At 39.1% G+C, this 25,908-nt stretch overlaps 2 protein-coding genes across 6 annotated transcripts in view; both read right to left on the reverse strand.

Moving 5' to 3' along the window:
* Positions 1–25,908, reverse strand: part of SLC9A7 (solute carrier family 9 member A7) — a 167,426-nt gene that overhangs the window by 121,735 nt on the left and 19,783 nt on the right. The gene's annotated exons all lie outside the window — the stretch shown is intronic.
* LOC129024016 (charged multivesicular body protein 5-like) lies at positions 4,584–5,850 on the reverse strand. Its single transcript, XM_054471011.2, has one exon. It carries the CDS (start codon positions 5,246–5,248, stop codon positions 4,742–4,744), a length of 507 nt encoding a protein of 168 aa, XP_054326986.1. The 5' UTR covers positions 5,249–5,850; the 3' UTR covers positions 4,584–4,741.

The raw sequence follows: 25,908 nt of genomic DNA on the forward strand, positions 1-25,908 counted from the left end.
AAGCATTTTCCTGGTCACCCCCTCTTCTCCTTATCATCATTACTCTGGTTCAAGCTCCCTGACTGGATTTTCTGCAATCGTTTAACTATCCCCCCTGCTTCTCCCCTGATTCCCCAATCATTCCTTCTCCATCAGCCACCAGACTAATTTCTCTGAATCACAAATGAGGCTAGTCATGCCATGACCCTGCTTAAAATTATTGAGCAGCTTCATCATCCATGGGAAAAAAAAATCCAAGCTCCTTAACATGGCATTCAAGGCCCACAAAGCACTGGCATCTGCCAATTTCACTTCCCACTGCCATCCGCCCCTACACATAAACACTCATATTCAACTCCTCAGAATTCCCCACATACACCTTGCATCCTCCTCTACCTGGCATTATTGTCCTCCAAGACCTCCCTCACAGCCATGGCAGAGAAGAGAAAAGAAGAGGACCCTAGCTGATGGAACTGATCATCCAAATAACCCCCGAGGATCGCTGAGATGATATAGCAAAGCAAAACCACCTATGTTTTTAGACTGCCAAGACTATATCCTGAATTTCCAGAATAAAACCTCTCAAAAAAGTGATAAGGCATCACATGAGTGGATGTTAAAGGTAAGGTCTCACAGTACAACAAAATATAAACTTAAGAACAAACAGGCTGAACAAAGGACTTCAAATCAGCATGCCCACAAAAGGATCGCCTCTGGTCCTTATACATATAACTACATTAATAATGATTTAAAACATTTTTTTCTGACTGCAATTATCTTTATGGTCCTTTTTGAAAATATAATTTGATTTAAGGTGATCTTACAAAATTCCAGGGAATAATTCTTATTCTTAATAAAGTTTAATAGTCTGTTGAGATTCAAGTGTTCCAATAGGTATGGTTCTTTCCACTTCTAAAATTAAATCACTTAATGAGAATTGCCAGAAAGAGACTTCATTAGTAATTATCCATAATGGTAGAGAACACACAAGATACATTTGCACTGTTCTATTGTTATAAGCCAGCAGAAGAGTGGAATTTTCAAAGATGCAAATAGTTCCCCTCGGTCATATTACCCTGGATAGAAATTAGAGCTGCAAGCTAATAGGAGACTGAGGGACAAGGGCATGCTCCTCAGCCTGTGGTTTCTCTGGCTTCCAAAGCTAGAAGCAAATTATTCTTTTTTTTTTCCCCCAATCTGTCCATTAAGCTTCCAAGAAATAAACACGTTTGCTTCAAAATTCAGTTCCCTGTGGGGTTATCTTCGGATGCTGCATGGGTTAATTAGAATTAATCGCAACACAGCATGGCTTCCAAAGTGAAGGCCCAGGGTTGACAAAAGACCCTCCCTATCACAGCCACCAACCCACCAAAGGCTATAGGGACTCTCTTGCAAACAATATCTGCGCAATCTCGAGGAAGACAAGCAAAGGCCTTGCCTTTTTCAACTTCAGTCTAGAGCAGGTAGGGAGGGGTAGCCCATAAATAAGTAAACAAAGAGAAAAGATGATTACGTATTGTGCTAAGTGCAGTTAGTGAAGGCAGTCGGCAATGTTTGTCAGCAAGATGCATTTTTTTCCATTTTGCTTCCCACATCTGCAATCAAAATATAACTTCATGGTATGAACCATTAAACACATAAACACTAGAACAAACGTGGGTTTCCTATTCTAGTTCAAGGCTTGATAAGTCAAAAAACTATTTTGATGGTCCTGGGCTCTAAAAAAACACTGTTTCTCTCTGGTGTGTGTGTGTGTGTGTGTGTGTAAGGGCGGGTAGTGAGTACTAGGGCCAACAACAGCCTTAATAGCACGTTGCTCCCAAATACAAAGGTGTTCCACATATAAGTAGCTATGAATGTGGGTTTCAAAACAAAAGCCTTAACTTAGAGTTTTATTATGTTTTAAAATCATCACTGTCTTAATGCTTAAACACCTGTTTAAGTCCTCTTAATAAGGTAGAAATGCCTGTTTATGGCTTTTTAAAAATATAAACACAAGGATCCATAGCTTTAAAAAAAACACTTTGTTTCTGTGACAATGTTTGTTAAACTAGCTAATTGAGTTACTTGCAGAAAAATGGAAAATAGAGAGTGATAGAGAGTTCTTCATGTACAAGTAAGCACTGTTGCTCCAAATACCTTAGTTACCTGAATTATTCTAAGGTTATTTGTAAAAACTAAAATTCCACGAGGCAAAGAAGGACTTTTATCAATCCCATTTATGATATTTGATTTCTGTATTACACATAAAAATTGGACTATTAAAGAAAGTAACCAAATGAGAGATGGATGTTTAAAAATAACATTAAATGAGTGATTTGAGAACTCCAAAACTTTATGTGACCAAGTTATTTCTTCTCTGTGCCTGCAGGTCTTTGTCACACTGGGATTGCAATTTATTAGATGCCATACACAAGTCCTATTGTGGGCTCCAAGCAGAGGTACAGGGAAAACCTCCAGAAGATTCTTCCTTAGTAAGCAGCAGGTAACGTTCTGTAATTTTAGGCCACCACACGGAACTAACTGTCACTCACAGCTTCTGTCACAGAGTGGGATGTGTCACGCTTCATTTGGTGCAAAATTACGACAATGAAAAACACAACTTGATCAACCTATTTTAGCAGCCTCTGTTCAGCCAGCAGTGTGTGGAGCTGGAGTACTGTGACAGCTTTGTAGCAAGGAATGAAAATCAGGATGAAAAAGCTACAGTTGATCTCCCCACCCAGCAAAGGAAATATGGACAAAATACAATCACCACCACATATAACAGGTGGACTTCATGTAAGGATTAATATAATGATTCATGTAATATAAGGCTCATCTTCAAAAAGGAATGATTTGCTTCCTTTGCCATGACTAATGTGCCTGGGTGGGGCAGCCCATGGTGTATTGGCAATAAGATTTCTACAAAAAAAAAAAAAAAAAAAAAAAAAAAAGAAAAGAAACGAAAGCAAAAACATCACCACAAAGCAATGTGTGAATCCCAGAGTCAGCCCCAAATGCACATTCATTGTTCAGACTTGCCTGGGTTTCCTCCCAAAGAAAATTTACTCACTCTCCTATGGAAAGGCAAAGTAGGAGACTACAGGAGCATCAAAGCCAAGGACCCCGTCAAGGACGCCAAGAGGAGGGGGAAATACACCTTCTGACCCCAAGAATTTTGGAGAGGGGGCTGTCTCAGTAGCAAAGGGGGTCAAGAAATGTGATATGAGGCCCTAAAACCATAGCATAGGCCTTCCTTGGTATGCAGGACAGGTGTACAAGCCAAAGGGCAGGTGCTATATTCACCCACACACACCATAAGGAATCCATGCCTCCTGGAAACTGCCCAGTGATGCCACCCTGTGCAGCTGTAACCTGTGTGAGTGTTCTGACTCAGTCATCAACAATGACATTTTGGCTGCGCACAGTGGCTGACGCCTGTAATCCCAGCACTTTGGGAGGCTGAGGTGGGTGGATCACTTCAGGTCAGGAGTTCAAGGCCAGCCTGGCCAACATGGTGAAACCTCATCCCTACTAAAAGTACAAAAAAAAAAAAATAGCTGGGCATGATGGCACACGCCTGTAGCCCCAGTTACTTGAGAGGCTGAGGCAGGAGAATTGCTTGAACCCAGGAGGCAGAGGTTGTAGTGAGCTGAGATCACACCACTGCACTCCAGCCTGGGCAACAGAGTGAGATTCCCTCTCAAAACAACAACAGCAGCAACAAACAATGACATTTTAAAAACGATTAATTCCACTTCTTTTTATTTTTTTGAAGCAGTTGCTTTTTTTATTGTTAACAATCCCTCATATGAGAATAGCTCATTGCGGTTAACAAGGTACTTATGACCATTACCTCAATTATTCCTCACAAAAGCTCTATGAGATAAGCATGATTTTACTAATAAGGAAACAGAAGCTTAGAGAAGTTGAATAGACTACTCAGTAGTTAGTAAATGGTAGACCCAGGGCCCAAGCCCAGATTGTTCCTTGCTCTTTCCTCACAATGGTTAACTTGGTTTCTGTAGTGGAGTTATAGGCTAAAATGACATTAAAATTCTATTAAATGTGGTTTCCGCAGTAGAGGTTTTAAGCTGAAGTGATATCATTAAAATTATATCCTTTTGAAAAATATTTATTGAGTATAAATAAATGTCCTATACATTAAATATCAAGAAATATTCATTATTGATTACAAGTCAAGATGTAATACTGAGGGAACCACAGAATAAAAATACCCACTCATGATACAGTAGTGATAACTCCATTCCAATATTGGACACAGTAATGATTTGTTCACAAGACACAACAAAACTCACCAAAAAGGCCATCACTTTAACCAACCTATAATACCACAATAGAAAATGGTTCTGAAACATAATATGAACGGCCCCAATAATCTCATCTTTGTCTTATCAGTTTATCAGGTCATTTTGAGACTGCAGAGTTACAGTGTCATGTATTTTTAACATTCCATTTCCTTAATTTTATTTCAAATTATTACTAATGAATGAAAACAAGTCATACAAGCCAAAGATACTTTTAAACTAAGTTCAATTTTCATAGGAAAAAAAGGAATCAAATTTTAGTACAAAAAAAGCATTTCCCAAACAATGAGTCTCCTAATGGAAAAAATAAAAGAGCAATGTAATTAAACTTTCCTTCAAAGAAAGGAAAGAAACGTAAATCTGTTATGTCAATTTGGAAAGATAAATATTTCCTAGTCCCCTAGTGCCATAATATGTGTTTGTTTTACAAGATATACTTGAATGATGCCAATCTATGAAGTAGGGATCTGTGGCAATCCAAATTCATCCACCAGAACTCCATCCTTGTTTTTTGTATCAGTGGGAACACCTTCTGGAATTGCAGGTGCAGATGCTGTCTCATCCAAATAAGAACTGTCTTCATCAGCCAGAAGCTCATCACCCAGTGCATCCAACTTTGCTTCTAGGTCATCTTCATCCAGTTCTGGTGTGCCATAACTGCGACTCAGTGCTTCTTGGATTTCATTTACATCTTCCATCATATCCTCTAGCTGGTCTCGTAAATCCTCAATCTGGTCGATTTTCACTTGCTTGTATGCCTTCTTCATTTCCTTTACTCCCAGTTTCATAGCATCAACCGTGGTCTTGGTGTCCTTCAATGACTGGATAGTATAATTGGCTTGTTCCACGTTGAATGACTGTTGGGCAAGATTGTCCTGCTGCTGCTCATACATCCACTTTTGCTTTAAAACTCGCGAGGCTTTCTGCTGAACCATACTCTTTGCAGGACCCTCTCTCATCTTCTTGATCTGATCCTTATACTTCACTAGCTCAGCATCCAATCAAGAAATCTTCTTGGATTCTGCCCTGCTGTCCACCGTGTCAATGCAGTCAGTCAGGCTGGGCAGTGGAGCCTTGGGTTTCACTTTCCCGAAGAATTGGTTGATCTTGAGTGGCCACAAAGAAACCCAAACACTGGAGCAAAACCATAAACCACTTATTTCTTATGAGGAAGAATGGGGGAAGAGAAGCTATAGAAATCAGAAGGGTTCAGAGCAGGGAGTCTAGAGGCAGACTGCCTGGATTCAAAGCTCAGCTTCACCATTTACTAAGCTACATGACCTGAGCAAGTCACTCAACTTCTTTGTGCCTCAATTTTCTCATCAGGAAACTATAAATGGTATTGAGTTGTTAGAAGAATTAAATGAGTTAATATTTATAAAATGTCTGGAATGGACCAGGAGCCATGGCTCACTCCTGCAATCCTAACACTTTGGGAGGCCGAAGTTGGGAGGATCGTTTGAGCCCAGGACACTGGGGCTGCTGTGAGCCATGATCACACCACTGCACTGCAGCCTGGGTAACAGAGCAAGACCCTGTCTCAAAAACAAAATAATAAAAATAAATAAAATAAAATGCCTGGAATGGTGCCTGGCATATATAAGCACTGTTAAATTTTGTTATTTAAAATAAAAACTTTTAAAATGTTTAAACAGCTAAGAAGAGCCCCTGGCCCCATTCAGACCTCTCACCAGAGCTAAAGTTGGAAGTTCTGTTCTTCCTTCTTCCCCAGACCATGTGCCAGAACTGCTGACAGCAGTCTCAGTGTCTGTCCTGAAGGCAGATGATCCTCCCTATTCTCACCTTATCATTGCTCTAACCCCCATTCAGATCCCCCGTATCCCCAACACAAGTCCAGTTAGCCCAGTTTGTAATGCTAATCTTCCATTTCAAGGTGTCAGTGCAGTGGCACAGCTACGGTGATGAGATCAAGCGGCAACCAGAGCTCCAAGACACACACCGGTTTCCATTTAATACAATATTTACTTACCTTTATATTAGCACACAGGAGAGGAAAACCATCAGGGACCGCAGCTTCATCTCAATGGGACGCCCAGCAGCTACCCAAGTCTACAGCTACTTCTGCCCCTCATCCACACAGGTCACGTATGACTGCCACGGATGATAGGCAAGATGTCTGTGGATTTTGTTGATGAAAAAAAACACAGCCTTTTTCCTGTCAATCTTTTATACCACCTTCAGGCATAGCAAATGTCCCCACGCCAATTTACAGCTTCCCAGTGGAGGGGCAGCTCCATGTGACAACCAAGGTAGGTGCAACATCCCCGAATTATCTTAACTCTTACTGTTTTCAATGACATAGAGCATAGGAGGCCAGGGTCACTCTCAGGTAGGCCTAAATCAGCCCAAGCCTTCACTCATGAATGCCAATTCACTTTTTAATGGAATGAAGCCTTGGGCCCCAAAAGGGCAATCAAGGTCCCCCACAATCTATTGCCTGAATATGTTTCCTGTCTCATCTCCTACAACTGATCCCCACATACCCTAAACTCAGCCACACAGCCTGCCTCACCCTTTGGCTCACTGTGCACAGTTGTGTTACACTCAAGAGTGTCAACTCGGGGGCAGAAACCTTTTATTTTCTCTTCCTATCACCTGGTACCCCAACGCAATCTCTTAAACACTAAAAATTCAGCAAAACCTTAACTGCATTTAAGCAAATGAAGCTGGGTCACAATTACTCTGGTACAGTGAAGGAAAGTCATGGAATTTTAAAAGTTCCGATGTCTAGATGACAGTGATCCTTATACACATGAAATGTTAAAGGCCACAAGCCTCATCCAAACCACTCTCTTGATTTCATAGCAGGAGGAAGATACTCCAGAGGGATCGCAAAGCTAATTTCTTAATAACTCCCTTTGCATAATGTTCCCATAGCCATCCTTGTGAGTAGGGCCTGTGTCCCTGTATAACAAATAGTCAGCAAATGCTTGGGTAGCCAGCATATGACTTAGTCTTGTGAAAAATTATGATTGCGCTTGAGTCTCTTCATGGAAAGATTTAAATCTGTACTTAATGCCAAAATAAACACAAAGAACCAGCCAATGTAAATTAGGGATATCCCAAAGTTTGACTTAGGCAAAAATCATCTCTGATCTTCAGAAGTAACTGAACGTCTCCTGCAATATCATTTTTGGTATCCCTTGACTGTTAGTGACCAATTATTGCACGATGGCACAGTGACCAGCATAACAATCTGAGTAATATAAAAAAAGTGTACCATTTGTATTTATTAAGTCTATATGTAAGATGGAGTAAAAATTGTATTAATCTCTTGAGAGATATATTTACCTTTATTATTGTAAGAATAAAGTACCAATTAATGACTGTGAGAGCTGTTAATTTGATATACAAAATAGTTAACCTATTAAGAATGTATTAAGATAAACACAAAAAGCACAAACAATAAAGGAAAAAATAACTGATAAACAGGACTTTGTCAAAAACTTAAAATTTCTGTTCTTCAAAAGACACAGTTCAGGAAATGAAAAGACAGGCCACAGACAGGTAGAAAATATTGCATACTACTTATCTGACGAAGGACTGGTATCCAGAAAATATAAAATACACAACTCAATTAGACAAAAAAAGATAAATTTAAAATGGGCAAACAAGTACAAACAGAGACTTCAAAGAGGATATACAGATGGCCAATAGGCATAAGAAAAGATGTTCAACATTATTAGTCAGTAGGGAAATGCAAATTAAAACAGTAAGATACCCTTTCACACTAGAATTGATAAAATTTAAAATTCCTAAATAACAAAAGTTGGTAAAGGTGTGGAACAACTGAAAAGCTTCTACATTGCTGATGGAAATGAAAAATGTTCAGATCTTCTAAAAATGATTGCCAGGTTTTTAAAGTTAAACATACACTTACCATGCAACCAAGGAATCTCACCTTGGGTATTTATTCCAACAGAAATGAAAACCCGTGCTCACACAGACATGTAAGCAAATGTTCATAGTAGCTTTATTTATAATACCTCATAACTGAAAACAACCCAAATGTTCAATGAATGGTGAATATATAAGTAAAGTGTGATATATCCAGACAATGGAATATTACTCAGCAGTAAAAAAGGAACAAACTATTGATACATATTACATCACAGATGAATCTCAAAAGCATTATGCTAAGTGAAAGAAGCTAGAAAACAAAAGGTTATCTAATACATGATGTTCTAAAAACGGCAAAACTATAGAGACAGAAAACAGATCAGTAGTTGCCAAGAGCCAGGGTAGGAGAAGGGCATGTTCTGCAAAAGCAGATTTCCAGGAGGATAGAAATGTTCTATTATCTTGATTTTGGTGTGGTTACACAAGTGTATGCAGTGTCAAAATTCACTGAACTGTATATTTAAAAGAAATGAATTTTGTTGTATGTAAATTATACCTCAATAAACCTGGCTTTTAAAAAGGGAATACATTAAAAAATAGGTAAACAGCCAGTGAATATTTGAGTGAATTAATGAATGAAGAGTGCAATAATTAAATAACTTAAGGAAAAACAATATATTTGGTTAAGCCAATAAATACCTAAAAATTTAAGTAACAAAACAAGATACAATAATAGATATTAGATTATAACATAATTCTAGTCTTTGTAGAATTGTTTGGTGCATTAACATTTATAACATTGCAAAACAAACTTTTAGAGTTGCATTTAATTTCTAGTTATCTCTTTCATATGACATACATACAATCTAATGAACTCACATGCAATCTAGCAACTGATGGTGCTGAGAAATTATCTCTTGCTGCCTGGGCGTGGTGGCTCATGCCTGTAATCCCAGCACTTTGGAAGGCCGAAGTGGATGGATCACCTGAGGTCAGGAGTTCAAGACCAGCCTGACCAACACAGCAAAACTCCATCTCTACTAAAAATACAAAATTAGCTGGGCGTGGTGGTGGGTGCCTGCAATCTCAGCTACTTGGGAGGCTGAAGCAAGAGAATCGCTTGAACCAGGGAGGCAGAGGTTGCAGTAAACCAAGATCACGCTACTGCACTCCAGCCTGGGCGACAGAGCGAGACTCCATCAAAAAAAAAAAAAAAAAAAGAAAGAAAGAAAAGAAATGATCTCTTGCCTTCAATGTCAAACTTTAAAAAGATGATTCCTGGGGGGGAGGAGCCAAGATGGCCGAATAGGAACAGCTCCGGTCTACAGCTCCCAGCGTGAGCGACGCAGAAGACCGGTGATTTCTGCATTTCCATCTGAGGTACTGTGTTCATCTCACTAGGGAGTGCCAGACAGTGGGCGCAGGTCAGTGGGTGAGTGCACTGTGCGCCAGCCGAAGCAGGGGCAAGGCATTGCCTCACTCGGGAAGCGCAAGAGGTCAGGGAGTTCCCTTTCCAGGGGTGACAGACGGCACCTGGAAAATCGGTCCACTCCCACCTGAATTCTGTGCTTTTCCGACGGGCTTAGGAAACGGTGCACCAGGAGATTATAGCCCGCACCTGGCTCAGAGGGTCCTACGCCCACGGAGTCTTGCTGATTGCTAGCACAGCAGTCTGAGATCAAACAGCAAGTCGGCAGCGAGGCTGGGGGAGGGGCGCCCGCCATTGCCCAGGCTCGCTTAGGTAAACAAAGCAGCCGGGAAGCTCGAACTGGGTGGAGCCCACCACAGCTCAAGGAGGCCTGCCCACCTCTGTAGGCTCCACCTCTGGGGGCAGGGCACAGACAAACAAAAAGACAGCAGTAACCTCTGCAGACTTAAATGTCCCTGTCTGACAGTTTTGAGGAGAGCAGTGGTTCTCCCAGCACGCAGCTGGAGATCTGAGAACGGGCAGACTGCCTCCTCAAGTGGGTCCCTGACCCCTGACCCCCGAGCAGCCTAACTGGGAGGCACCCCCCAGCAGGGGCAGACTGACACCTCACACGGCCGGCCAGGTACTCCAACAGACCTGCAGCTGAGGGTCCTGTCTGTTAGAAGGAAAACTAACAGAAAGGACATCCACACCAAAAACCCATCTGTACATCACCATCATCAAAGACCAAAAGTAGATAAAACCACAAAGATGGGGAAAAAACAGAGCAGAAAAACTGGAAACTCTAAAAACCAGAGTACCTCTCCTCCTCCAAAGGAACGCAGTTCCTCACCAGCAACGGAACAAAGCTGGACGGAGAATGACTTTGACGAGCTGAGAGAAGAAGGCTTCAGACGATCAAATTACTCCGAGCTACGGGAGGATATTCAAACCAAAGGCAAAGAAGTTGAAAACTTTGGAAAAAATTTAGAAGAATGTATAACTAGAATAACCAATACAGAGAAGTGCTTAAAGGAGCTGATGGAGCTGAAAACCAAGGCTCGAGAACTACGTGAAGAATGCAGAAGCCTCAGGAGCCGATGCGATCAAATGGAAGAAAGGGTATCAGCCCTGGAAGATGAAATGAATGAAGTGAAGCAAGAAGGGAAGTTTAGAGAAAAAAGAATAAAAAGAAACGAGCAAAGCCTCCAAGAAATGTGGAACTATGTGAAAAGACCAAATCTACGTCTGATTGGTGTACCTGAAAGTGACGGGGAGAATGGAAACAAGTTGGAAAACACTCTGCAGGATATTATCCAGGAGAACTTCCCCAATCTAGCAAGGCAGGCCAACATTCAGATTCAGGAAATACAGAGAACGCCACAAAGATACTCCTCGAGAAGAGCAACTCCAAGACACATAATTGTCAGATTCACCAAAGTTGAAATGAAGGAAAAAATGTTAAGGGCAGCCAGAGAGAAAGGTCGGGTTACCATCAAAGGGAAGCCCATCAGACTAACAGCGGATCTCTCGGCAGAAACCCTACAAGCCAGAAGAGAGTGGGGGCCAATATTCAACATTCTTAAAGAAAAGAATTTTCAACCCAGAATTTCATATCCAGCCAAACTAAGCTTCATAAGTGAAGGAGAAATAAAATACTTTACAGACAAGCAAATGCTGAGAGATTTTGTCACCACCAGGCCTGCCCTAAAAGAGCTCCTGAAGGAAGCGCTAAACATGGAAAGGCACAACCGGTACCAGCCACTGCAAAATCATGCCAAAATGTAAAGACCATCGAGACTAGGAAGAGACTGCATCAACTAACGAGCAAAATAACCAGCTAACATCATAATGACAGGATCAAATTCACACATAACAATATTAACTTTAAATGTAAATGGACTAAATGCTCCAATTAAAAGACACAGACTGGCAAATTGGATAAAGACTCAAGACCCATCAGTGTGCTGTATTCAGGAAACCCATCTTACGTGCAGAGACACACATAGGCTCAAAATAAAAGGATGGAGGAAGATCTACCAAGCAAATGGAAAACAAAAAAAGGCAGGGGTTGCAAACCTAGTCTCTGATAAAACAGACTTTAAACCAACAAAGATCAAAAGAGACAAACAAGGCCATTACATAATGGTAAAAGGATCAATTCAACAAGAAGAGCTAACTATCCTAAATATATATGCATCCAATACAGGAGCACCCAGATTCATAAAGCAAGTCCTGAGTGACCTACAAAGAGACTTAGACTCCCACACATTAATAATGGGAGACTTTAACACCCCACTGTCAACATTAGACAGATCAACGGAGACAGAAAGTCAACAAGGATACCCAGGAATTGAACTCAGCTCTGCACCAAGCAGACCTAACAGACATCTACAGAACTCTCCACCTAAAATCAACAGAATATACATTTTTTTCAGCACCACACCACACCTATTCCAAAATTGACCACATACTTGGAAGTAAAGCTCTCCTCAATAAATGTAAAAGAACAGAAATTATAACAAACTATCTCTCAGATCACAGTGCAATCAAGCCAGAACTCAGGATTAAGAATCTCACTCAAAACCGCTCAACTACATGGAAACTGAACAACCTGCTCCTGAATGACTACTGGGTACATAACGAAATGAAGGCAGAAATAAAGATGTTCTTTGAAACCAACGAGAACCAAGACACAACATACCAGAATCTCTGGGACACATTCAAAGCAGTGTGTAGAGGGAAATTTATAGCACTAAATCCCCACAAGAGAAAGCAGGAAAGATCCAAAATTGACACCCTAACATCACAATTAAAAGAACTAGAAAAGCAAGAGCAAACACATTCAAAAGCTAGCAGAAGGCAAGAAATAACTAAAATCAGAGCAGAACTGAAGGAGATAGAGACACAAAAAACCCTTCAAAAAATTAATGAATCCAGGAGCTGGTTTTTTGAAAGGATCAACAAAATTGATAGACCGCTAGCAAGATTAATAAAGAAAAAAAGAGAGAAGAATCAAATAGATGCAATAAAAAATGATAAAGGGGATATCACCACCGATCCCACAGAAATACAAACTACCATCAGAGAATACTACAAACACCTCTATGCAAATAAACTAAAAAATCTAGAAGAAATGGATAAATTCCTCAACACATACACCCTCCCAAGACTAAACCAGGAAGACGCTGAATCTCTGAATAGACCAATAACAGGAGCTGAAATTGTGGCAATAATCAATAGCTTACCAACCAAAAAAAGTCCAGGACCAGATGGGTTCACAGCCGAATTCTACCAGAGGTACAAGGAGGAACTGGTACCATTCCTTCTGAAACTATTCCAATCAATAGAAAAAGAGGGAATCCTCCCTAACTCATTTTATGAGGCCAGCATCATCCTGACACCAAAGCCTGGCAGAGACACAACAAAAAAAGAGAATTTTAGATCAATATCCTTGATGAACATTGATGCAAAAATCCTCAATAAAATACTGGCAAACAGAATCCAGCAGCACATCAAAAAGCTTATCCACCATGATCAAGTGGGCTTCATCTCTGGGATGCAAGGCTGGTTCAATATACGCAAATCAATAAATGTAATCCAGCATATAAACAGAACCAAAGACAAAAACCACATGATTATCTCAATAGATGCAGAAAAGGCCTTTGACAAAATTCGACAACCCTTCATGCTAAAAACTCTCAATAAATTAGGTATTGATGGGACGTATCTCAAAATAATAAGAGCTATCTATGACAAACCCACAGCCAATATCATACTGAATGGGCAAAAACTGGAAGCATTCCCTTTGAAAACTGGCACAAGACAGGGATGCCCTCTCTCACCACTTCTATTCAACATAGTGTTGGAAGTTCTGGCCAGGGCAATTAGGCAGGAGAAGGAAATCAAGGGTATTCAATTAGGAAAAGAGGAAGTCAAATTGTCCCTGTTTGCAGATGACATGATTGTATATCTAGAAAACCCCATTGTCTCAGCCCAAAATCTCCTTAAGCTGATAAGCAACTTCAGCAAAGTCTCAGGATACAAAATCAATGTACAAAAATCACAAGCATTCTTATACACCAATAACAGCCAAACAGAGAGCCAAATCATGAGTGAACTCCCATTCACAATTGCTTCAAAGAGAATAAAACACCTAGGAATCCAACTTACAAGGGATGTGAAGGACCTCTTCAAGGAGAACTACAAACCACTGCTCAAGGAAATAAAAGCGGATACAAACAAATGGAAGAACATTCCATGCTCATGGGTAGGAAGAATCAATATCGTGAAAATGGCCATCCTTCCCAAGGTAATTTACAGATTCAATGCCATCCCCATCAAGCTACCAATGACTTTCTTCACAGAATTGGAAAAAACTACTTTAAAGTTCATATGGAACCAAAAAAGAGCCCGCATCGCCAAGTCAATCCTAAGCCAAAAGAACAAAGCTGGAGGCATCACACTACCTGACTTCAAACTATACTACAAGGCTACAGCAACCAAAACAGCATGGTACTGGTACCAAACAGAGATATAGATCAATGGAACAGAACAGAGCCGTCAGAAATAATGCCACATATCTACAACGATCTGATCTTTGACAAACCTGAGAAAAACAAGCAATGGGGAAAGGATTCCCTATTTCATAAATGGTGCTGGGAAAACTGGCTAGCCATATGGAGAAAGCTGAAACTGGATCCCTTCCTTACACCTTATACAAAAATCAATTCAAGATGGATTAAAGACTTAAACGTTAGACCTAAAACCATAAAAACCCTAGAAGAAAACCTAGGCATTACCATTCAGGACATAGGCATGGGCAAGGACTTCATGTCTAAAACACCAAAAGCAATGGCAACAAAAGCCAAAATTGACAAATGGGATCTAATTCAACTAAAGAGCTTCTGCACAGCAAAAGAAACTACCATCAGAGTGAACAGGCAACCTACAGAATGGGAGAAAATTTTCGCAACCTACTCATCTGACAAAGGGCTAATATCCAGAATCTACAATGAACTTAAACAAATTTACAAGAAAAAAACAAACAACCCCATCAAAAAGTGGGCGAAGGACATGAACAGACACTTCTCAAAAGAAGACATTTATGCAGCCAACAGACACATGAAAAAATGCTCATCATCACTGGCCATCAGAGAAATGCAAATCAAAACCACAATGAGATACCATCTCACACCAGTTAGAATGGCAATCATTAAAAAGTCAGGAAACAACAGGTGCTGGAGAGGATGTGGAGAAACAGGAACACTTTTACACTGTTGGTGGGACTGTAAACTAGTTCAACCATTGTGGAAGTCAGTGTGGCGATTCCTCAGGGATCTAGAACTAGAAATACCATTCGACCCAGCCATCCCATTACTGGGTATATACCCAAAGGACTATAAATCATGCTGCTATAAAGACACATGCACACGTATGTTTATTGCGGCATTATTCACAATAGCAAAGACTTGGAACCAACCCAAATGTCCAACAATGATAGACTGGATTAAGAAAATGTGGCACATATACACCATGGAATACTATGCAGCCATAAAAAATGATGAGTTCATGTCCTTTGTAGGGACATGGATGAAATTGGAAATCATCATTCTCAGTAAACTATCGCAAGAACAAAAAACCAAACACCGCATATTGTCACTCATAGGTGGGAATTGAACAATGAGAACACATGGACACAGGAAGGGGAACATCACACTTCGGGGACTGTTGCGGAGTGGGGGGAGGGGGGAGGGATAGCATTGGGAGATATACCTAATGCTAGATGACGAGTTGGTGGGTGCAGCGCACTAGCATGGCACATGTATACATATGTAACTTACCTGCACATTGCGCACATGTACCATAAAACCTAAAGTATAATAATAATAATAATAATAATAATAAAAGATGATTCCTGAAATTTTTAATAAAATTGCAATAATAATATCTTTCTGAATAAAATTTCAGATTTATTTAACTCAGAGTTTCATTCTAAGTTGGTGATATTTTGGTTTGGATAAATAATTTTTAACCCTTGCCATTCAACATTTAGCTAAAATAGTTATTCAGTAGCTAATCTGTTAACTTTCACGGTTTCAAGTTCTGGTTCATGCTCAGCCTGCCTTCACTAAACCAATGTCAAAATACACTCTGGGGTTCAGCCTTCATACCCTTTAAGGACTTATGATAAACTCACCATTACATCCAACATTTACACTAGAAATCCTAATCAATCTTCACAATGTTGATTTCTTACATTAATTTTCAAGATAATTCATTGTAAGACAGAGATATAGTAAGAATCACTTGAAAATTTTCAGAAAATATCCTGGGCTATGAAAATGAGAGTAAAAAATGAAAAAAAATGGAGCTAAGCAAAATCTTTTTTAAAAAAGAAAATAAAGGAAATCTAGAACAACAATAGTGGTTAAAGATATAATGGATGAGGCTGGTGTGGTGGCTCATGCCTGTAATCCCAGCACTTTGGGAGGCCAAGGCAGGAGGAACACCAGAGCTTAAAAGTTCAAGACCACCTTGGGAATCAAAGTGAGACCTGGTCTTCTCAAAAAATGAACAAAATTAGCTGGATAGAGTGGTGCATGCCTGTAGTCCCAGCTACTCAGGAGGCTGAGGTGGGAGGACTGCTTGAGCCCAGGAGGTCAAGGCTGCAGTGAGCCTAGATCACACCACTGCACTCCAGCCTGGGCAACAGAGCGAGACTGTCTCAAAAAAAAAAAAAAAAAAAAAAAAAATATATATATATATATATATATGTGTGTGTGTATATATATATAATGGATGAGAAGACCTTGTTTATAATGGTATCAAAAATATAAAATATCCAGGAATAAACTTAAGAAATGTACAAAACTTAAGTGGAAGACTCAAAAACACTCCAGAAGAACACAAAAGGCTTTAACCAATGGAAAGTCACAGGAGATCTTTGAATAGGAAGAATCAACATCATAAAAATGATTCTCCCACTTCGACTCATAAATCCAATGCTATCCAATAAAAATACCAATAGGCATTTGGACAGAAAATAGGAAAGCTAATTTTAGAGTCATACACAAAACTAAACAAACAAGAAGAACCAGGAAGACTCAGGGGGAAAAAAAGCAATGAGAAGCCACCAGCCCTACCAGATTTTAAAATATGCTCTAAGGTCCATAACAATTGGTACTGTGGTATTAATTCATGAATAGAGAAATACCAATGGACCAGAACAGAAAGTCCAGAAATATATACAGGTAGTCAGTGGATGAAAGAGAAGGCATCTCAAATCAGTAGGGTCAATATGGACATTTTAGTCACTGGTGTTGGGACAATTTGGTAGCTATTTGGTGGGGAATATCTTTCTAATGATAAGGTCCAGGCATCTTAAAAAAAAATGGGCCAGGTATAGTGGCTCATGCCTGTAATCCCAGCACTTTGGGAGGCCAAGGTGGGAGGATCACTTGAGGCCAGGAGTTCGAGGGCAGCCTGGGCAACATAGCCATACCCCATATAAAAAATTAAAAAAAAAATCAAAATAAAAATTAGCCAGGTGTGGTTCTAGCTATTTGTGAGGCTGGGGCAGGAGGACTGCTTGGGTCCAGGAGTTTGGGATTACAGTGAGCTATGATTATACCACTGCAGTCCAGCCTGGATGACAGAGACCACGTCTCTAAAAAATAAAAATTTAATAAAAATTTAAAAATAAAAAAATTGAAGATTCTGAACACTTGATAGTTATAACAACAAACTTCTAAGAAGGAGGAAATACATAAGCAAAGCTAAAAAGGAAAAACTGAAAAAATATTTGCCATTTATCACAGATAAAGGGCTAATCTCTGTAATACACAAAAAACTCCTAGGACTCAAGAAAAAAGACAAGCCCATGGGAAAAAAAATAGACAAAAGAATATAAGTAGGCAATTCACAGAAAAAAAAAATACGAATGGCCCTTAAACTTTTAAGAAGATATTCATCATTACTTATAAGAGAAATGCAAATTAAAATGACACTGAGGGCTAGGTGTGGTGGCTCATTCCTGTAATCCCAGCACTTTGGGAGGCTGAGGCGGGCGGATCACTTGAGGTCAGGAGTTTGGGACCAGCCTGGCCAAGATGGAGAAACCCTGTTTCTACTGAAAAAAAAAAAAAAAATTAGCCAGCCATGGTGGCAGGCGCCTGTAATCCAAGCTACCCGAGAGGGAGGCTGAAGCATAAGAATCACTTGAACCTGGGAGGCAGAGGTTGCAGTAAGCTGAGATTGTGCCATTGCGCTCCAGCCTGTCTCAAAAAAATAAAAAATAAAATAAAATGACGTTGAGACATCATTCCCTCATACTTAACAAAAATCCAAAAGTTTGGCTGGGCACGGTGGCTCATGCCTGTAATTCCAGCACTTTGGCAGGCTGAGGCGGGAGGATCACCTGAGGTCAGGAGTTCGAGACCAGCCTGGCCAACATGGTAAAACCCCTATCTCTACTAAAAATACAAAAATTAGCTGGGCATGGTGGTGGGCACCTATAATCCCAGCTACTCGGGAGCCTGAGGCAAGAGAATCACTTGAACCCGGGAGGCAGAGGTTGCAGTGAGCCAAGATCGTACCACTGCACTCCAGTCTGGGCGACAGATTGAGACTGTCTCAAGAAAAAAAAAAAGATCCAAAAGTTTGATAACACATCCTGTTGGTGAGAAGATGGGGAAATAAGCACTTTCATATATTGTGGAGGAAGTAAAAAATGCTACAACTTCTAATGAGAAGAATCTGGCAATGTCATCTAAAATTGCAAATGCATATACCTTTTAATCTAACAGTCCCATTCCCAGGAATCTATTCTACAAATACACCCGCACATACATAAGATGCTCAAGGTTTCCCGCTACAGTATTGTTTGATTACTATAAGAAACAACCCTAGGGCCCACCAACAAAGGACTAAATTATGGTACATCCAAACAATAGAATACCATGCAGCTATGAAAGAAAAGAATGAGGAATACCTCTTCGTACTAACATGGCAAAATCTCTAGGACAAATTAAGTGAAAAACACAAGGTGCAGTACAGGACACATGGTATACTACCTTTTGTCAGAGAAAAGGTGGAAATTAGCACATATATTTGTATTTGCTTTCATTTATGTAAAGAAACACTGAAATGACAAACAACTAAGAAAAGTGGTTACTACAATGTTAAGGAGAAATGGAGAGTTGGGGGTGAGGTATACCTTTTCAATCTGTCTCTTTTAAATTTGCTTTTATATGTAGACCATGTAAATGTATTAACTACTCAACATTTTTTAAATATTGGCAAAAAAGACTCAGGAAGTACAAAAATAGGCAAGACTAAACAATACATTATTAAGGGCTATATACACATGTTACAAACTTAAAAAAACTATTTGCTGCTATCCATAGCAAAGAATTTGTTGCTAGCAGATCTGCCTTACAAGAAATACTAAAGGAAGTCTTTTAGGTAAAAGGAAATGATACTAGACAATGACTCAAAGCCACACAAAGAAATTAAGAGCACTGGAAAATGTAAAAATATGAGTAACTATAAAACACTATATGCATTTATACCTTTTTCTCTTCTCTAAACTCTTAAAAAGACATAAAACTGAATTAAACAATAATTACAATGCTGTATTGTTAGGGTTGTAGCTTATATAGATGATACATATTTTATGATACTAGCATGATGGAGGGATGTGGTAATGGAGTTAGAATCAAAGAAAGTTTCAATATTTTACTGGAATTAAATTAGCATCACACTAAAGTAGATAGAGATTAAGTTAAGATGACTATGGTAATCCCTAGAGCAACCACTATGAAACTAACTAAAAAATATAGTGGAAAAAACACAAACGAATTAAAATGGTAAACTAGTACCATCTCTCCCACACACATGGAGGGCAGTGAAAAAGAAACAAAGAATCAAAACTTACATGAAATACATAGAAAATAATAGCAAAATTGCAGATATAAATCCAACCATACGAATACTTACATTAAAGGGGACTGGACTAAACACTGCAATCAAAAGGCAGCAATTGTTACACTGGGGAAAAACCCAAGATTCCACTTTATGCTATCTAAAAGAGGCACATTTTAGATCAGGGCTTCTCAACCTTAGCACCACTGAAATTTCAGGCTGGATAATTCTTTGTTGTAAGGGCTCTCCTGTGCATCATACGATATTTAGTAGTAGCCCTGGCCTTTATTGATTAGATGTCAGTAGCTGCCATGCAGGTATGACAACCAAAAATATTTCCAGCTATTGTCACATGTCACAAGGGGGCTAAATTGCCCAGTTGAGAACCATTGCTGTAGATTAAAACACACACACACACACACACACTCACACACATATGTTGAAAGTAAAAGGACTGGAAAACATATGCCAGGTAACACCAATCATAAAAGCACTAGAGTAACTACATTTATAGGAGATGAAATAAACTTCAGACAGTAAATATTATAGACGGAAAGACCCTTCATTATAATGTCATCAGGAAGATATAAAAATTATTAAAGTGGACACATCTAAGAACAGAATACCAAATCACTGAAGCAAAAATGAACAGACATTAACATTTCAGTCTTTGTTTATCTGGAAATGTCATTATTTCACACTCATTTTTTAATGTAAATCTTCACTACTTTTGTTCCTTTAATTGCTGACCGGTCTATGATGTTCCCTGTGCTGGCAGGGACCTGATGAGTTATTAAGGATCTGGAAGGCTTCAGGTGGCTGAGACTCTTCTACAAGAAATGGCCAAACTGAAAAGACACATGAAAAAATGCTCATCATCACTAGCCATCAGAGAAATGCAAATCAAAACCACAATGAGATACCATCTCACACCAGTTAGAATGGCAATCATTAAAAAGTCAGGAAACAACAGGTGCTGGAGAGGATGTGGAGAAATAGGAACACTTTTACACTGTTGGTGGGACTGTAAACTAGTTCAACCATTGTGGAAGTCAGTGTGGCGATGCCTCAGGGATCTGGAAATAGAAATACCATTTGACCCAGCCATCCCATTACTGGGTATATACCCAAAGGACTATAAATCATGCTGCTATAAAGACACATACACACGTATGTTTATTGCGGCATTATTCACAATAGCAAAGACTTGGAACCAACCCAAATGTTCAACAACGATAGACTGGATTAAGAAAATGTGGCACATATACACCATGGAATACTATGCAGCCATAAAATGAGTTCATGTCCTTTGTAGGGACATGGATGAAATTGGAAATCATCATTCTCAGTAAACTATCACAAGAACAAAAAACCAAACACTGCATGTTCTCACTCATAGATGGGAATTGAACAATGAGAACACATGGACACAGGAAGGGGAACATCACACTCTTGGGACTGTTGTGGGGTGGGGGGAGGGGGGAGGCATAGCATTAGGAGATATACCTAATGCTAAATGACAAGTTAATGGGTGCAGCACACCAGCATGGCACATGTATACATATGTAACCAACCTGCACATTGTGCACATGTACCCTAAAAATTAAAGTATAATAATAATAAAAATAAATAAATAAATAAAAAATAATAAAAAAATAAAAGAAATGTTGAAAGAAAAAAAGAATTAAGGAAAGTGAACTATGGTGTATTAGAAGCTTCTAGATTTTCTAATTATGTGCTTACTTTATTTAAAATAAATTTAATTTTTTATTTCAAAAGAAAAAAAAAAAAAAGAAACGGCCAAACTGGCCACAGTCATTTTTTTTTTTGCATCACCACACTTACTGTTTTTTTAAATCAATTTTATTGAGTTATAATTCACATCTCACAAAATTCACTCAATTTAAGTGTACAATTCAATGATTTTTAGTAAATTTAACAAGTTATGCAACCATCAACATAATCACTCCAATAAGATCCCTGGTATCCATTAACAGTAAATACCAGTTTTCCAACTCCAGCCCTCGGCAACCATTAACCTACTTTGTTTCTATATATTTTCCCTTTCTAAACATTTCATATAAATGAAACCGCTGATCTTCTGTGGCTGATCAGCGGTTTCAGTGGCTGATCTTTTGTGCATGACTTCTTTCATTTAGCATAATGTACCTATGTCTTTATATTTAAAGTGGGCTTTTTTTTGTAGACAGCTTATAAATTGTGTCTGCTTTTTTTAATCCAATCTGATGATCTCTGTCTTTTAGATGATTCACATTTTCACATCTAAAGCAACTATTTATATGGAGGGTCAAAATATACCATCTTGTTAGTTGTTTTCTATTTGATCAATTTGTTCCTTTTTTCCTCTTTTTTCTGCTTTCTCTGGGTTTTATTGAGCATTTTTTTATTATTCAATTTATCACCTCTATTGACTTATTATTTATACCTCTTTTTTAACTTTTTAAATAGTTATCCTAGGGTTTACAATACGTTTTTAAATAATCTGAGTTCAAATAATATAGCCACTTCACAAGGAGCATAGGACCTTATAACAGTATTTTACCAATTCCTCCCTCCCATCTTTGTGCCATTGTTGCCATACATTTCACTTTTACATATGCTATAAACACACAACACATTGTTATAAATTTTATTTTTTTAAAATCACTTATTTTTAGAACAATTAAATGTTTAAAAGATTTCATCTTCACTTATTTCATTTCTGACATTCTTTGATTCTTTTTGTAGATCCAGTTTTCCAAATTATATCATCTTTTTTCTGCCTGAAGAATTTCCTTTAACATTTCTTGTAGAGTGGGTCTGCTGGCAATAAATTCCCTCAGTTTTTGTTTATCTCAAAAAGTCTTTTTTCTTCTTCATTTGTGAAGGACATTTTCACTGGATATAGAATTCTGGGTTGACAATTTCTTCTGTCATCACTTGAAAGAAACCACCCCACTGTCTTCTTGCTTGCATGGTCTTTTACTGAAAAGTCTGCGGTATTTCTTATCCTTTTCCTCTGTATATAGCGCTTCCTCCTCCACTCCTCCCCCTGCCCCTCCCCGCACCCAGACACCTTGTCTTTAGTTTTAAGCAGTTCAAATGTGATATGCCTGGGTATCTGTTTATTGTTTTGGTATTTATCTTGCTTGGTGTTCTCTAAAGTTCTTGGAATCTGTGGTTTGGCATCTGTAACTAATTTTGGAAAACTCTCAGCTATTATTTCTTCTAATATTTCTGTCCCATTCTCATTCTCTCTCTTCCTCCCAAGATTCCAATTATGTGAATGTTAGACCATTTGACATTGTTACTCTTCTCTTGGATATTCTGTTCTGATAATTTCACCCTTTGCCTTCCAATATCTTTAAGTTCATTGACTCTTACAGTCCACAGTCCACTTCATTTGTTACTGTATTTTTTGTTTCTAGCATTTGAATCTGATTTTTTCTTTTATTTTCCATCTCTGTCCTAAAATTACTTATCTGATCTTGCATGTTATCTACTTTTTCCATTAGAGCTTCAAAAATATTAATCATAGTTTAAAAAAAAATTCTCTGATAGTTCCAACATCTGTGTCATACATGAGCCTGGTTCTGGTGATTGCTTTGTCTCTTGCCTTTTCTTGCCTTTTCGGTCTTGTAATGTATTTCTGATGGTCAGATATTTTGTATCAAAATGGTACTGAGGTAAATATTTTTTATACTTGAAGATGAGTGCACCTTTTTTTCTGATAGGCCTTTAGCATTGAGGTTTGTATTAATGTAATCAGGAGGTGGGCTAGGTTTGAAGATTATTGTTTCCATGGTTATGCTCAGGGCCTCAGGAGCTTTCATATTCCTGTACTGATAGCTTGTTTTTATGGCATTGGGTAATTTGCCACAAGATTTTTCTCAATGTCTTCCCCTCGCTTGGCTTTGGGTCTCCATACTTGACTTTTAAGTTTTTGTACTGCTCCCCAGAGAGAATATTTCTCTTGCAGCTCCCCAGGCCTTATTCCATTGTTATTTTTATTTGATGCTTGTTAGCTTTGTAGTAGGGAGGTGAGAAATGGGGGTATTCTCTGATATTCTGATTAATTTGCAATATTATGCAGATACTGTGAACCTGGGTCTTGGGATTGTGGCTTTCACAAGCATTCCTGATCCTCCTCCAAACGCAATGCCAGGCCTACCAGGCATTCAATTCCTTTCCCAAGAAAGTAGAGCTTCTTTCTTTTTCCTCTTCTCCTTCCCCAATTACAGTGGGTTTCCACCAGTACTCTCACTTTCTGTTACTTTCTTCCTGCAGATTAAGACTTTTGTTCCTTAGGGAGATGGAGAGATATCTAGGCAGATTTTGGCAGTGGCTTTTGTTCTTCTACCCCAGCCAAGACACAGGGAAAACTTTCTCAGGATTCTCCCTGATCTTCCCTGTAAGTATTTGGCAGGAATCCTGGAGGAAAAGCCTGTAAGAGGGTGAGAAACCCTTATATCTGTGGCTCCCAACTTTGAGCAATTCATTACAAATTTCTGGTTTAATCTTCTTACTGGTTTATATGCCATTCAACAGTATCTGTCCCAAGTAAGCAAATGTTCAGGTCCTGTTTCTTTCTTCAGTGGTACCTGTCTCTCTCCTGATTTTGGGTTAATCATTTGCCCTGAAATCTCCATTTATTTCCTAGGTTCAGGAAAAGTTATTAATTTTCCATTTGTCCAGCTTTTTCTTGTTGTAAGGACGACAGCTCTGCATGCCACATATCTAGGCTGAAACCAGAAGTCTGTTTACTAGTATTTCAAGTTTTATCAGCCTTTTCCCACAAGGACTGGATATTTGAAATACTGAAAGATTGCATCAAGCAAATTACAATGCATTAGGTAATAACTCACTGAATATTTTGTTAATCAGTCATACACAGAAAGTTTGGGGCTGGGTACAGTGGCTCATGCCTGTAATTCCAGCACTTTGGGAGACTGAGGTGGGAGGATCACTTGAGCCCAGAAATTCGAGACCAGCCTGGGCAATATAGTGAGACCTCATCTCTACAAAATTAAAAAAAAACTAGCAAGTGTGGTGGCATGCACCTATAGTCCCAGCTACTTGGGAGGCTGAGGTGAGAAGATCACTTGAGCCCAGGAGGTGGAGGCTGCAGTGAGCAGAGATCACACCACTGCACTCCAGCCTAGGAAACAGAGTGAGAAAAAAAAAAAAGGAAAGAAAGAAAGAAAAAGAAAAGAAAAGTTTGGAAATCTATAGTATTAATATTCAATCGAGAACTGTGATCAATTTGAAATAACTAATAGTCTCACCTGAGTTGCTATAATTCAAAGACAGAACTTGTTTTCGTTAACTTACATGTTCTTGTAACACACAAATGCTTGATGTCCATTTGGCCTTTTGAAGCAGAAAAACTGCTCAAATTTACATCATCCCTTGACCTTGTGTCACTGGCCAGGCCAAGCCCTCCATACCAGCAAGGGCTTAATTACAGGACTCCTGTGGAAATGTCCTCCTTTACGGAAACCCAACTCTACTTAGGAATTTTTCAAGAACTGCCTGAATTATAGAAATTGAAGAAACATTACTATAAAACCAAATAGCATTGCCTGGCATGGTGGCTCACGCCTATAATCCCAGTACTTTGGGAGGCCAAGGCAGGTGGATCACCTGAAGTCAGGAGTTCGAGACCAGCCTGACCAACATGGCAAAACCTCATCTCTAGTAAAAATACAAAAATTAGCTAGGTGTGGTGGCACGTGCCTGTAGTCCCAGCTACTTGGGAGGCTGAGAAAGAAGAATCGCTTGAGCCCAGGAGGCAAAGGTTGCAATGAGCTGAGATCATGCCACTCCACTCCAGCCTGGGCGACAGAGCAAAACTCCATCTCAAAACAAAACAAAACAAACAAACACCAAATAGCATTGATTCAGAGAGATTAGTACCCACCCCGGGCACAGTTTCTCTGGCTAAACTCATCAAAAATGGTCCTGGAGATACCAGGGTATCACTGTTAATGTGGCTCTCTGAAAAAAGGCATTGTTACAGAAATACCTACCATTGTGCCTACAAAGATTAATGTGTATATTAAATTACAACGTTACTTACACTATAAAAAGTGTTCTTCCTTCTATCTCCATATCTACCGCCACTTCCTCTCCCTAAATAATACATAATAATTCAATAAAACAATGACAGATAAGCTTACAAAATAGCTGATGTGAGGTTTTTTAACGCATATGCTTAATATTTTAAATGGGAAATTTGTCATAATTACCTCATCCCATCCTTCAGGCATATATTACCATAGCAGTTCCAGCTTGTGCCTCGATACCTGATTTCCTTTCCCCCTGAGTTTGGTGACAGACATATTAGTTCTTCTTGACCCTGATCACACAGTTTTTTTCCTCCCTTCCAGATTGTATGTAGGTATTGGATATACTACACACCAGAAT

This window comes from Pongo pygmaeus, chromosome X (assembly GCF_028885625.2).
Source record: "Pongo pygmaeus isolate AG05252 chromosome X, NHGRI_mPonPyg2-v2.0_pri, whole genome shotgun sequence".
Taxonomy (NCBI): domain Eukaryota; kingdom Metazoa; phylum Chordata; class Mammalia; order Primates; family Hominidae; genus Pongo; species Pongo pygmaeus.